At 40.6% G+C, this 15,011-nt stretch overlaps 2 protein-coding genes across 2 annotated transcripts; one reads left to right on the top strand and one right to left on the bottom strand.

Moving 5' to 3' along the window:
- Positions 1-432: 432 nt before the first annotated feature.
- On the top strand, positions 433-1,625 carry LOC148917808 (uncharacterized). Its single transcript, XM_089050405.1, has 2 exons — positions 433-807; positions 1,194-1,625. The coding sequence occupies exons 1-2, from the start codon at positions 433-435 to the stop codon at positions 1,623-1,625; spliced, it is 807 nt and encodes a 268-aa protein (XP_088906531.1).
- Positions 1,626-11,388: 9,763 nt separating this feature from the next.
- On the bottom strand, positions 11,389-14,470 carry LOC103328319 (Protein kinase superfamily protein). Its single transcript, XM_008230708.2, has 6 exons — positions 14,015-14,470; positions 13,453-13,691; positions 13,016-13,151; positions 12,356-12,614; positions 12,068-12,200; positions 11,389-11,886 (listed from the first exon to the last, which is right to left on the bottom strand). Exons 1-6 carry the CDS (start codon positions 14,166-14,168, stop codon positions 11,614-11,616), a joined length of 1,194 nt encoding a protein of 397 aa, XP_008228930.1. The 5' UTR covers positions 14,169-14,470; the 3' UTR covers positions 11,389-11,613.
- Positions 14,471-15,011: the final 541 nt, after the last annotated feature.

The raw sequence follows: 15,011 nt of genomic DNA, 5'->3' as shown, positions 1-15,011 counted from the left end.
TTATCCACCCATGACTTGGAACTTGCCGCAGAGTGTTTGCTCAAGATTTGGCGACATTACTTGTATGGTGAGACCTGTCAGATTTTCACGGATCATAAGAGCCTCAAGTATTTCTTTACCCGTAGGAGCTGAATATGAGACAACGGCGCTGGTTGGAATTGATCAAGGATTATGATTGTACGATTGAGTACCACCCAGTCGAGCTAATGTGGTTGCAGATGCATTGAGTAGGAAGGCTCCTGCGAACTTGGCACATATTATATGGCCTATCTTCCGCTGTTGGTGGAACTACTAAAGATGGAGTAGAAATGGAGATGACTCAACAAGGTGGAATCCTTGCTAGCTTGCATGTGAGACCCATTATGGTGGAACGGGTAATTGCAGGCCAGTTGGAAGATCCTCTACTCTGTAGGATAAGGGGAGAAGTAGAGAATGGAACGCGGAAAGGATTATGCTATAAGGGGAGACGGAGCGTTGGTAAAAGGAGCTTGTCTATGTGTACCTGGTAAGAATGTTGAGTTGAAAAGAGAAATCATGGAGGAAGCTCACTGCTCCACTTACACCATGCATCCGGGTAGTACGAAGATGTACCGGACGCTACGGGCATATTATTCATGGCCGCATATGAAGGGAGACATTGCTAAATATGTGAGCAGATGTTTGATATGTCAACAAGTGAAGGCAGAGCGACAGAAGCCATCGGGACTCATGCAACCACTTCAGATTTCCCTGAATGGAAGTGGGAGCGATACCATGGATTTTGTTTTTAAGCTTCCACGTACTTCAAAGGGTCATGATGGAATTTGGGTGATAGTGATAGACTTACCAAGTCCTGCCATTTCCTACCCATTAAGGAGACCTATCCTTTGACAAGGTTGGCAAAACTTTTGTGGACGAGATTGTCGATTGCATGGAGCACTGTGTCCATCGATCGGACATGGGATCCTAGGTTCACTTCTCGATTTTGGAGGTGCTTGCAAGAAGCTATGGGTACTAGATTGCATTCAGATCGCCACCCACAAACCGATGGACAATCGAAAGGACTATCCGACTCTAGAGGACATGTTGAGGTCCCTGTGTGTTACAGCTAAAGATGCATGGGACGCTCACCTTGCCTTGGTGGAGTTTGCTTATAATAACAGCTATCATTCGAGTATTGGGATGGCTCCTTATGAGGCGTTGTACGGAGGCAGTGCAGGACTCCTATTTGTTGGAATGAAGTGGGTGACAAGAAACTGGAAAAAGTGGATAGTATCCGAGTAACAAATGAGAAGGTGAAGATTATAAAAGAGAAGTTGAAAATTGCACAAGACCGACAGAAGAGTTATGCAGATAACAGGTCCAAAGATCTTGAGTTTACAGTTGGGGATTGGGTGTTCCTGAAGTTATCTCCTTGGAAGGGTGTGATGAGATTTGGGAAACGTGGGAAGTTAAGCCCTCGTTACATTGGACCCTATGAGATCACGGAGCGAATTGGACCTGTGGCTTACAGACTAGCCTTACCTCCAGAACTGTCTCAAGTTCATGATGTATTCCATGTATCTATGCTTCTGGAAATACATGCCAGATCCTTCCCATGTATTAGAATACCAACCTGTGGAATTGGAAGAAGATTTGACGTATGAGGAACAACCAAGTACAGATCTTGATAGGAAAGAACAGAAGTTGCTCTAGATCCATCCCGGTAGGAAAGTTTTGTGGAGAAGCCAAACTGTTGAAGAAGCTACTTGGGAACCCGAAGAGCAGATGCGGGCCAAGTATCCTTATCTCTTCCATTGACAGGTATGTGAATTTCGGGGACGAAATTTCTATAAGGAGGGTAGAATGTAACACCCCGACCCCGTTTATTTTCCTATTTAATCTAATTAAGGGAAAATATTTAATTATTCCTGGGTTAAGGGTGATTTTGGTCACTTTCTTATCCGGGAAGATTTTGGGACCGTGAGTGGTGTGGTTGCGTAGGTGGTACGAGACGAAACCGTAGACAAAGCGGTAGGCCTTGAATCGAGATTTAACGGCTTTGGCGATCAAAACTTGTTCGTGGCGTAACTGTAATTATTTCAAGAGTTTGGTAAAATCAGATTTTCGTTTTACCCTCACTTTCTCTCTCTCCCTCCCGCACACTCTCTCTCTCCCTCCCGTTTCTCTCTCCCGATTCTCTCTTTTCTCTCTTCGATTCTCTCTCGCAACGGAAGGGCCGCACGGTCCCATTCGACTGTCTCAAGCCCCGATCAAGACCCACCCAACTTCGCCGAAACCTCGACCCACGCCGCCGATCGTTCAAACCGGAAGTTTCGGTTGTTGCGCCATGCTGCTCCGCCGCCGCAATCCCTTGAACTGTGAGGTTTCTTCTCCTTTACGCTAGCCGATGTTGTTTAGGTTTGATCGATTTTGAGTTTTGGAACCGAATTGGAATCTAGGTTTTGGCCGGATTTCACTTGAAATTCGCCACTTGCCGTCCGAATTGATGTTGCCGTAGTTGAAAAAGTTGCTCCATTCTTCGAGTAGTATCTAGGATTGGAAGGGTGAGCGTTGGTTTGGAGATTTTCCGTCGCCGGAAATCTTCTACACACCCGCGCACCGCCGGCGCGTGTGGCGGCGCGTGGGCAAGGTGGGTGAAGTTGTTTTTCGTCCTGTTGAGATCCTTAGCTGCCACGAGTGCGAGGATTTCGCGGATCTCAATTTGGATATCGCTTGACTATCGAACGGATTTCGCATATTGTGCGCTATCCGGTTCGATAAGTTCACCGCTGGATCGCTTCCAAATTGAAGTATGTTGATTTAGGTACTCTTAGAAACCTGTAGGAATTCGCGGATCGTGAATTGAGCCCCGGATGTTCGATTCAATAATGTGAAGTTTAGGAAATCGCGATCACCGTGCGATTGGGAAGCGAATTCAATCATGAATCTTAGGGACTTAGGATATTCCTTGGACGTGAGCGCACCGGGAACTTGGGGATTTAAGTATTTCCTTTCGTGAATTTCCGCTTGGAAGTACGCTCGTTAATCAAGGATTTGTATCTTGAATAGGTACTTCGGTTGATCACTGCAGCAGGCGGACCCTCACGGGGCCGGGCAGCTTGGGATTACTTGTGAGTGGACTTTGTTTTAAGCATATGCATGGTTTTAATTATGAAAGTTTTGTGCATATACTTTAAATGATGGTGACTTTGATTTAATAAGTCTTTGGTTGATGATTTGAATATGTTTATATATCTTGGATATATATTTTGAATATGAACATATATATTTGAGTACGATGATTATGTTGATATGGATTTTGGGATGGCTATCTATATTGTCTATGTATAGAGTATGAGAGGTTGTTGTGGTGAGATTGTGGAAAGATAGGAGTTTGATGGATGGTTGTGAGATATGAGTATGGTAGGTGAGTACCATTCCCTAGTTACTAGGCTTCCCACACACGCTGCTGGCGCCGGGGTGGGAAGGCCATGAGATTACGGGTCTCACACATGGCGTTGGCGGTGCGATGCGGTGTGTGAGACACTTTCCATACGTGTCGCTGGTGCAGGCCGCGTATGGGGAGAGTATGTATATTGCTTGAGTATCATCACACACGTCGTTGGCGGTGCGGTGGGGTGATGATACATGGCTGCGTAGGACTTGTTATGAGATTTGTGAGCTACACGTGTCGCTGGCGCCGGCGTGTGAGCTATGGAGTTCCGCCCCGGTTGCTGACTACTCATCGACGCTGGAGTTGGTTCGAATCCTGCGATCACAACAACTCTGGATTGTCTCCCCGGTACATTAGTTTGGAGTGGAGTATATATATACTATACTAGAGTCCTAGTTATACATATATTTATATATGGGTATTTACGGGTTGTTGAGAGTTGCATATATTTTGGGAAATGAGTTGTGAGCCTGAGTTGTGGAGATGTTTTGGACTTTGGGATTTTTGTGCTTGAGTTTTGGTTTCTGAATTGTGAAACTGCATGCTAGAGCATTATTTTTACATGGTGGGGTTACTATGTTGTTTTTAAAGTGAAACTTTATTTCGCCCACTCACATCTTTCTTTTGCGCCCCTGCATGTAGTTGCTCCCTGAAGGCATTCGAGCAAGTCACGAGCTCGAACTTGTCGTCTGTTAATAGTGTCTGTATAATTCTTTCTACTCCCCTGTTTGTTGTAAACAAATTCAGTGACGCCTGTTATTGCCCATGTTAGGCTACTACTTGAGGCCGAGGCCATTTGTGTTAATTGTAGTACTGTAAAGCCGCTTGGCAGTTGGGTTGTATATTGATGTAAATTATTGCAGTTGTTTATTCTGGTTTGAGCATTTTACAGGGAGACTCGCACAAATTTTTGGTAGAATGTCTTGGGTTTTAGTAAATGGGCGCATCATATGATGTCGGCACCAGACGGATCCGCCTCGGTTTCGGGAAAATTCGGGCGGGTCTGTCGAATCTTGTATAGTTATAGGTATTGGCTAGCGATTTGAAGTTTTCCAATTGCCAAAATTACTAAAGACACCCATGCGCTGCTAGGGCTTGTGGCGGCGCGTGGGACCTATTGTGGCAGCTCTTAAGCTTCCAAAATAATCCCTAAGTCATCCCAATCACGACGGTCTGCTGGGATGAGCGATAGGTTATTGTTCAACTATTGAACGAAACTTCACATATTAGGCAGTATCGTGTAGGAACTCACGGATCGAGAATCGGAGTCTTGGATACTCCGAATAAATGATTCTAGGTTTAGGCTAAACGATCGCCGTTTGATTTTACGATTGACTTAGATTCGACCTCTCGATTGAGACCAAACTTACATAACTTGTTTGGTGGACTTTGTTGGACCAATAGGAACTTTCGGATCGGAAATCGGGGGTCGTGGGCCCAGTTGACCAAAAATGGGAAGTTTGACCAAATTGTTGGCCACAGGTCTTTTGAGATCGTCTCATCCTTTAGGGAAAGTACTAGCATGGCCTTATGACCTTTCTAAAGTTGTGTACACACGTTAAGTTTCCGAAAACTAGGGTTTTGAATTTAAATTCTCGGTTGAGGCCTTTTAGTAGTTGTAATTGTACTTGGACGTCTATTTCTAAATTGGCATTATGCTTTGAGAGTTTTTATTTTATTTTATAATTATTTTATAATTTTTAATGTTTATGAATTATTATGAAATTGCTTCTACTTTCCTAGCATGTTATATTATGTTTAATTGTGTGAAATTGGGAATGACTTGGATAACCGGGTTTTGGCATGAATAATAAATTAATTAAATGTCTGATTATATGTCTATATTTAAATATATGCTCGATGGCTTGAAATCGATGAATTATGAAAGCTAGTTTTTTGAAAAGTATGTTGTGCATAAATGATTTTGAATGAGAACGTAGTCTATTTTTGATTTATTAGGTTATGGAAAGTATGGTCTGATCAGATTATGGGATTCGTGTGACATGAGGATTTCAGAGAATATATAGTCATTATTATTATCGGTATTATTATTATGGTTATTATTATTGTTATTATTACTATTATTGTCGTTATCATTATTATGTATAAAGGATTGCATGTTGAGAGTATATATAATATTTGGATATGGGTTTTTGAATTGCACCATCATATGTACCTTCCTTGGTTTGATATGGATGATAACCACCCATGCGTTGCGGTATTTTTCAACGTGTGAGATGTTAATTACCCGGGCACCCTTGGCGGGGTGTGCCTTGATTGGCATTCAGCGCTCATAAGACTTATTTTAGCCTCACGTGTATTAAGGATTCTATCGTGTCTGTCTAGGAGGAATAGTCCCCCAGTTGGACTGCTCATTCCCTAGCCACATGAGTATTGAGGATTCTGCCATGTGGTCCAGTAAAACAATCCTCGTGTTGGATTATTTTCCCCCCAATATATGATGTGTACTATTATATGTACCTCCCCTGATATTGATACTTGATATATTAAACACACGGTAACTCTTTGGAGGTGTGCCGGGATACCAGGCACCCTTGACTAGGTGTACCAAAGCCCTTGACCGACATTCTACGCGTGTAGGATGGATATTCAGCCACACGTGTATTAAAGATTCTACCATGTGTATGGGAAGCAATAGTCCCCAATTTGGACTGTTCATTCCCTAGCCACATGAGTATTGAGGATTATGTCATATGGTCTAATTAAAACGATCCCCATGTTGGATTATTTTTCCCTGGTACATGATGATGGTGTTGGTTGTGTAATATAGAGATATATATATATATATATATATAATGGGTACAAAATTAGGAGAAGAAAAGGGTGAGTTTTATGTGATATAAATTGGATTATTTAGATATTGGATATTATTATTATTATTATTATTATAAATGTCTTACGTGTTCATCTGAGCTATTATATTTATTGTGTAAATGAATAATGTTTAGTGGTTTATTAGAAATCTGGTTGTGGGTTGAGTTTCTATTTTATAATTTTATGACCTTGTGTTTTGGGATTCGAGATAGTGGTTTTGAGTTCTAGTCGAATGGGCGTTGAGGATTCTGTCGGTTGTGTCCGGGGATTAAGTTTAGCTGCACGGTCGTCGAGGATTCCGTCGTGCGTGTCTGGGAAATGTGTTTATGTAAAGATAAAAGTATAGTGGGAACAATGGTGGGATTTTCTTGAGTATGTGCATAGTGAGTGCTCGGCACAGGTGTGATCATTGTTATGATACTTGGACAGTGTTGCTTTGCAATATACGCCTTGGATAGGGTATGGTTATCAGAAAAAATGATTTTGGAAAAGTAATTTGAGTTTCAAAGTAAACGGTTAGTTTTAAAAGAGCTATGCATAGTACATGTGAGTCTTTACAGGGAAATGGTTTTGAGTTATTGAATCATGGGAAGAAAGGAATTTATAAAATATTTAGTTTTATGCCTTGTGAAAATTGAAGTTGAGAATGAATATAATTTTAATTGTTGGTTTTACTTGGACAATATCAGTATATTTTTCCGAATTGTGATCCTTTTAGTTGGAAGAACTACGCGTGGCTTGATCTCTCTTCAAGAGTACGCAGGCAACCAGGGTTAACCTAGGTGCAGCCGCAAATTGATCTGTTTGAGTTTGTTTGATCCGTGTTAGTGCTTTGATTTTAAAGGATTGTTTATGAGGTCGGAGGCTTATTTTGTATTTTCCATGTGCTACTGCTTTGGGTGTTCTGGTAGTTGGTTGTTTTTCTATTGTATTTGACAAGTGAAAAATTTGGTAAAGTCCATTTTTGAAAGGAGACTGCTGAAATTTCAGTAGAAGTTGATTGTTTATTCATTTTAAGTAGGGCTACTAGGCTTTTTTTTAGTAAAATGGGTCCATCATCGAGTAGATGTCAGAAGGGAAGCAGGGTCCGTCAAGGATTGGAGAGGGAATCCGGGGCAGTTCCTATCAAATAAGAGCACTGACTCTAGAATCCACAAGGAGACAGAGAAGATTGAATAGTAAATATAAGATGGTGAGGTACCCACAGATCAGTGTAGATGTTCACAAGTCGGCCATCACCGATACGCAATTGAAGACCATGGGAAAAGAGTTCGTGACCCCATAATATCGGCTGCCACGTAAAAGAAGGTGTTAAACCCCCTTGAGCATGCAGAAAATCAGACTTTGGAAAATACTGAGCTTTAAGCACATGTGCAATGAGGGATTTGGGAAATTCCAGAAGTCCCCACCCTTGTTTGGCAAGCAAAGCCTAATTAAAGCACATAAGTTCTCGAAAATAGACCTCCTTTAGTTTTGTGCTTGCTAAAAGCCTTCTGGGTCTTCCAATGGATATCTTTTCCACTGCCTTTAGACCACCAATAACGAGCAAACATACTCTCAATTTTAGAACATAAGCCAGCCGGTAGACGAAAGACACTCATATTATAGGTAGGCATCGCCTGACACACCGCCTTAATAAGCACCTCCTTCCTATATGTGAAAATAAGTTTACCTTCCCATCCTGAAATCTTCTTCCAATGCGATCTTTGATAGCTTTGAACATATGTTTTTTATTTTTTTCGGCAATAGTAGGAAGACCTAAATAACGTTCATGGCAATGAATGACCAGTACCCCCAGAAGAGCTTGAAGTTGAGCTTGAACTAATTCAGGGTTGGATGGGCTAAAATAGAGAGCGGACTTAGCAAAATGATTTGCTGCCCCAGGGCTACTTCATAAAGACTAAAAAGGAGCTTCAATTTCATTATCTGGGTAACTTGAACATCACAAAATAAGAGATTGCCATTTACATAAAATAGTTGATTAAGAGAAGAAGCAGAATGAGCAATAGAAACCCCATAGACTCGAGAGTCCCGATTAGCTTTGTGAAGTAATGTGGAAAAACCTTCAGCCACTAAGAGGAATAAATAGGATGAGGGATGATCTCCTTGGCGTAGACCTCAAGTAGAAATGAGGTGACCAAGCGGACGTTATCCAAGATCATATGGTGAGGGATGAAAGCACTTTGATATTTTGATATGACATCCAGCATTGCTTTTGTCAACCTGTTGGCAAGAACTTTGGAAATAATTTTATACAAAACATTATAGAGACTAATGGGAAATTCAATTACGCAGGAGGGACATAATTTTCGGTATTAAGGCGATCAATGTATGGTTGAAATCACCCCACCATTCCTATTAAGAACTTGTAAACAGAGTTGACAAATATCTGAGCCAATAATACTCCAGTAATGCTGATAGAATAAAGCCAGCATCCCATTAGGACCAGGAGCTTTAGTGGGCTTCATAGATTTGATGGAAATTTCCACTTCCTCACAGGTGAAGAGAAAAGACAGATACCATTGAGTCAGTTGAGAAAACCAGGAAGAGACAGCATCAAAAATTTCATTACTCATAGCTGTGCATGCAGAAGAAAAAAGATTATCATAGTAGTCGAGAAATACAACACCAATCTTCACGGGATCACTTTGTAATATATTATTAGCATAAAAAATCTGTGCCATAGAATTAATTTTGGCTATGTGATTGGCAATCTTATGAAATAGGAAGTGTTACAGCCACTAGCTTGCAGCCAATTGACACGAGAACGTTGGCACCAATATAGTTCATCGAGTTCTAGTAACCTATCGAGCTCATTTGCAACCAATTTCTTGCTATAGAGAATGGCTTCAAACGGGGTAATAGTTTGAAAGGAAGCCAGAGAGGTATACAGAGACTGAATTGCAATTCATATGACTAAATTTTTGACTTTTCCACTTTGATAAGCGCTTAGCACAGATGAAAAGATTAGTAGTAGGAGATTCCTGACAACGCCATCTTTCTTGAGTTATTCTTTCATAGTCTTTGTCAGTTGTCCATTATTCCTCAAACTGGAAATGACATGGACTCCAACGACACCAAACATCAACACCAGGCTATGCGTCAGGGAGGGTGATGATTAGAAGAATATGTCGAAAGATGGTAGATGGTGAAATTGCCCCACTGTTGAAGCAAAGCTAAATTACCAAAGCCTCTGTCTAATCGAGCTTGAACTTTGGCGTCATTTTTGCTGTTGTTCGTCCATGTAAAAAAGTGACCCACAAAATCAAATGAAAGCAGATTACAATCGTCAATTGCTCGTTGAAAATCTTCAATTTGACAGACGAAGTGGAGACGAGGGCCACTTTTTTCGTCCGTAGACAGAATCTCATTGAAGTCACCACAACACATCTATGGACCAATATTCACCTAACTCAAACGGCGAAGAAGCTCCCAAGAATAAATCCGTCGAGTAAGGTGAGGATGACCATAGAACCTAGTAATTTGTGTAACAAAGGAATTAGGAAAGGTAACCAGAGCATCAATATGTCCGGAAGAGGATGAGAGCAACACAACTTGTAAACCAGTGTTCCAAAGAAAATAGAGACCACCAAAGAACCATTCACGAGGAACATAGAGGACTCCACCCACACCAAGTCTCCGGACCAAGCCACTCATTTGGACAGCATTCATACGAGTCTCAATAAGGAAAACAATATATGGTGTTTTGTGTTGTAAGAGGTTTCTAAGATCATGGAACGTACGACGATTGCCAAGCCACTGCACGTTCCAGCTTAATACAGACATAGCAGAGACCAGAATTTCCACTCTAACCACCGAGCCAAGTCAAATAAAAAAAACACACCATACGAAGGAGAAATATAGAGACAACATAGCAAAAATCCAAGGAATCACCTCAACACTAGCACACTTAGGAAACCACTGACAGGGACCCAGAGTCATAGACAATGAAACCAACAGGTGGGTGGAGCGAGGGAGACACGAGGACAGAGAGCCTTAATTCTGACTGTACTCACAATCGAAACCATACGAGATCCAATAAAATCCCAAGGGACCAATCGAGTAGCTACTGCGATGAGCCCGAGTAGAGAAGGAGGAGACAAAACTAGTAGCTCGTGGCGTGAAGGAGAGACGACAACAAAACCATCGCGGGCTAAGGAGGAGTGACGGCAACAGCTGACCTTGAGGGGGAACCCTAGATATGACATGCGGCTCTCCTCACTTAGCAAGAGAGCGACCCTATGATTTGCTCATGCCGGAAGCCTATGTCAATGTCATGAAGAAGAGTAAGCTTTTTTTGTTGTTTTTTTTTTTTGGGTAAAAAAAGAAGAGTAAGCTTAATGGTGCTACTTTAGCATGTTTGCCTAGAAGACCTTTTTCTTCCACCAACCCGACGTGAGTGCATGCAAGCTTGCAGAACAGTAGAGCAATGAAAATTGCATCACCAATTTAGCTCCTTGTAAATAGACTTGTATAAAAAAGGGCTAAGGCTTTCTCTACACCACCCAGTAACTGGAAACATAGTTGTCTGCACGTGATTCGAGAGTTGAGCTCAGAGTGGATTAAATAGTTGGTCCTTCACATTCCAACGTGAAACAGTCGTTCCTGTTTGTTCCTCTTCCATGCTTCAGTACCAATATTTCATGTCTAAAATTTGACCCACTAAATACGCAATAGTACGCGATGGTTGCTAAAATTTAAGGCTGTTTGCTCTTTAAAGAGTGCAAACAGGCTTGAACTTGAATTGATTACAAAAGAAGGAACCATTGCTATGGCATTCCCCTTCTTTCTCCTTCCCTTTCAGTAATGTCAAACACCATATCGCTTTTGATACCAAACTTACTGGAAGAAAACTCAACAAAATTGACGATCCATTGTTCATGCAAAAAACAGTTATATAAAGAATTGGTTGTTTGTTCTTCAATCGGTCCAGTTAACATGTTAGCAAATCAAAATTATGAATATTTACACATTTCCAAGACCAAATTGATATAACCAAATTATGAAATTCCAACGGCAAACACAGTAAAACACAAACAGGAGGTCAAAAGGGATGAAACGAAATTAGGCGCACAGTCAATGACCGTATGATCAACCAATCTTGTGCCTTAATTTTGAATCATCAACTGGATTACGCAGAGCCTCAGCTTGTCGACCATTTCTTAATAAGATCTTGAACAGGAAAGTTGTAAGCATGTTAACTGTCACATGTTTCCAATTATATTATTACATAATTTAGATAACATTATATTTACTTCAATCTAGTTTCCTCTTCTATCAAATTAGCAGACTACAAAAACCCTAGAAGTATAAGATACCTAAGAAGCCTTACGGAGATAATTTATGCATGTCTTCAACTTGTTTCATAGACTTGCTTTACAACTCTGCGGTGTTGGTGACTTTGTTGCATGAAAGCTAGAAGAGCTGCCTACCTTTGAAGTTGACCTGTGAATCTTCACAAGTGGGACCAGTGATTGCACAACATCTGCCATCAGTGGCCTGTAATCTGCCTCGGGTTGAACGCACATCGCAGCAATTGCTGCCACCTGAATGACCTCCTTCAATGAGTACTGACCCTCCAATGCAGGATCCATGATCTGAACAACCTGCTCCCTATCTGTCAGCTGAGGCAAAGCCTACAGTGCAGATCATTTAAAAGAACGAAAAGAAGTCTTAACAATTAAGGGGAAAAATGATTCTTAAAAGAAATACTGTCAAGAAAGATATGACCCTAAAATGAATAGGGTAAAGCGTTACTCGTTATGACACAAAGTATTACTCTATTACAGGAAGTGAAAATAAACCTAAGAAACCCACCCAAGAAACAAGAACACCTTCTCCAGAAGGTCTTTTCGTATCAACTGGAACTCTGCCTGTAAGCAACTCCAAAAGGACAACCCCATAACTGTACACATCTGATTTAGTTGTCAGATGCCCTGTTAACGCATACCTGTATAATGAAGCACATGTGTAAAACTGAATTAATAACAGCTGCTATTTCATAGTTAATATTTGAGACTATGAGGGGAATTAGAAATATGGGTAACTCTTACAGTATCAATTGACCAATAAGCACATTGCAGCTAAAAGTTTAGATGTTCTTACTCTGGGGCAACATATCCCTGTGTACCCAATACTCTGGTGGAAACATAGCCTCCAGCCTTGTCAGATCCAAGCTTGGCCAATCCGAAATCAGAAACTTTGGCATGAAAATATTTGTCCAAGAGAATGTTACTGCTCTTAAAATCTCTATGAATCACGGGAGGACTAATATGTTCATGGAGATACTCCAAACCCTTTGCAGCTTCAAGAGCTATTCTCAACCGAGTTTCCCAGTCTAACTTCATGGAGGGAGCATTAGGACCTGCACGACCGAATTCGAGCAGTTAATCCAACAGCAAACCATCTTTTTCAGACATTTAAACATGAAAGAATAGTGACCAGGACAACCACAATTATGCATAGAAATGATGCCAACTGTAATGGACAAACAAAACTTGTAGGGTCGGGCAAAGAAGTATCATGATTGGAATGATAGAGCGTGTGAAGAGAGAACTAAAAAGGGCATAATGCAAGCAGCAAAGATCGAAGCCTGGCTTTAACTCACAGTATACAGATGAAATACTATCATATGACACAGATTGCAAAGTACATGGGGTGTTCATAATATTTTTCTATTCCCAAAGCCTAGTAATTAATCATGCAAAAGAACATTATCCAATCAGTATATCAGAAAGCAATAAACTGTTAAAAAGGTATACTTACCACTCCCAGGATACAAATGTTCCTGTAAACCACCATTTGCCATGAACTCATATACCAACAATTTGTGATTGTTATCTGAGCAATACCCAAGCAGCGCCAACAAATATGGAGAACACAGCCGACTTAGCAACTCCACCTGCATTTAATTATCAACCAATCAATGACCAATTTTACACGATCTGAAAAGTAAATCTATTGCTCAACTTATTATTGCCAAAGGTTAAAGTGGGGAACTCAAAACTTGCATATTTCGGTGTTTTGGTATAAGAATATGAGTTATCGACTCAACCAAATCCTACAAAATCATTTGGCTCAGGTGAGTAATTGTTCAACTGCCAAGGGTTAAAGACGGTATTGTGAACTTCAGCCATTTTTCCCCATCACATTCCTAGGAACTAATAGGGCCAAAGTAAACAGGATGAATACTAAGATCAGACCTCCATTTTAAATTCCTCTGCTCCCTGCTTTCCTGCTTCGTCCATAAACTTAATTGCAACTTTCCTCCCATCATGGAGAACACCTCGGTACACTAACCCAAATCCTCCTTTGCCAACCACATTTGACTTGCTGAAACCACCAGTAGCAGAATGTAGTTGCTTGAAGGTGAAGACCTGAAGTCCTTTACTGGAAGCAACTTGCAGATTTGACAAAGCACCTTTGTCCTCATTCCCAAACCCTTCAACAACAACAACAACAAAATGAAAGGAAATTTCATTGTAATTCCAAAAGCATGCAAGAAAGAACAAAAGGCACCATCCAACATAATTATAGAACAAAGACTCAAACTTTTGTCTTTATGTCCTTGAGTTTCCACAGAAACCCAAGTGATTTCAATAAAAAGTACTAATTTTATTAAGTGGGTGACCTCAAACGCTCTTATAAGCATAAATAGTGAACTCCTACCCACAAAACAACAGTAGAATGTATAAAAAGATGAAATTTTCTGTTTTTTTCTTGCATTTTCTTAGCAAACAAACAGAGGGTAAGTAAGTATCTCACCCTTGTGGTTCTCGAAGCGCTTGGCGACCTTGTTGCGAATGTAGCAGTAGTAGCTGAAGGCGACGAGTAAGGAAGCCACGGCCAGTGAAGCAAGCACCACAATGACCACCAATGCCAACCGCTCCTTCCTTCTATACTCATCCTCTTCCTCCATTTCTCTCACCAAATAAATTCCAAGCAGAAAAGCGTAACCCTAACCCTCAACTCAGTAGAGGATGGGAGAGAATAACATTTTGGAGCTTTGGAGTTTGTAAGACTCTCTCTCTCTCTCTCTCTCTCTCTCTCTCTCTCTCGTTCTTGTATTTGTCTTGATTTGTGGCGCGGGGAACAGTAATCATTTGGCTCAAGTATATTTAAAAAAATGAAAAAGGCATTTATTGCACTTTGGTTTTTATTTCTACTGAATAAATGTGGTTTATAAGATTTGAAGCCAACACCCTTTTTTAGTATGGAAGTAATTTTTCTAATGTTAGAACGGGTTCTGGGTTTGAATCCCTCCTCCTCCATTAATTAGAAAAATATAAAAGCCAAGGAAGGCCAAAAATTGCCTAAGCGAAGTGAAAACCTGAGCTGAAGCGAACAATTCTGAATGTTTAGGTCATGTTTGTTCTTTTCTAATTATTGGAAGAGACGGAACTTAAACTTGAGAGTTCTTCATTGTTAAAAAGAAAAATGGCACCAAAATAATTGTTCATTTTTCGCAATTCATTTTACTAGTAATATCTTAGGCTTTTTTGTATTGTTTGGGGGGTGGGTTGTTGGGGGGTGTTCGTTTCAAATATCTTAGGCAATAAGATGCAATCATTCAAGCAAAGACAGACTATGACAATGAGAATGGGTCATTATTGTTTTATAGAAAAAAAGTATGGGCCATGCTAAGATTAATTAAAAACAATTGCTATCTACGAAGTAAAAACAAAATAGGACACTGGAATGACAAGCACTTTCTGCTTTCCTTTTTATCCGTTGTATGAAATTCGCCTTATTCGCAATTCGA

Source organism: Prunus mume, linkage group LG4 (genome assembly GCF_029339155.1).
Source record: "Prunus mume cultivar Tortuosa linkage group LG4, ASM2933915v1, whole genome shotgun sequence".
Taxonomy (NCBI): Eukaryota; Viridiplantae; Streptophyta; class Magnoliopsida; order Rosales; family Rosaceae; genus Prunus; species Prunus mume.
The sequence above is the reverse complement of the archived record's forward strand: the minus strand, read 5'-3'. Positions and strand labels throughout refer to the sequence as shown.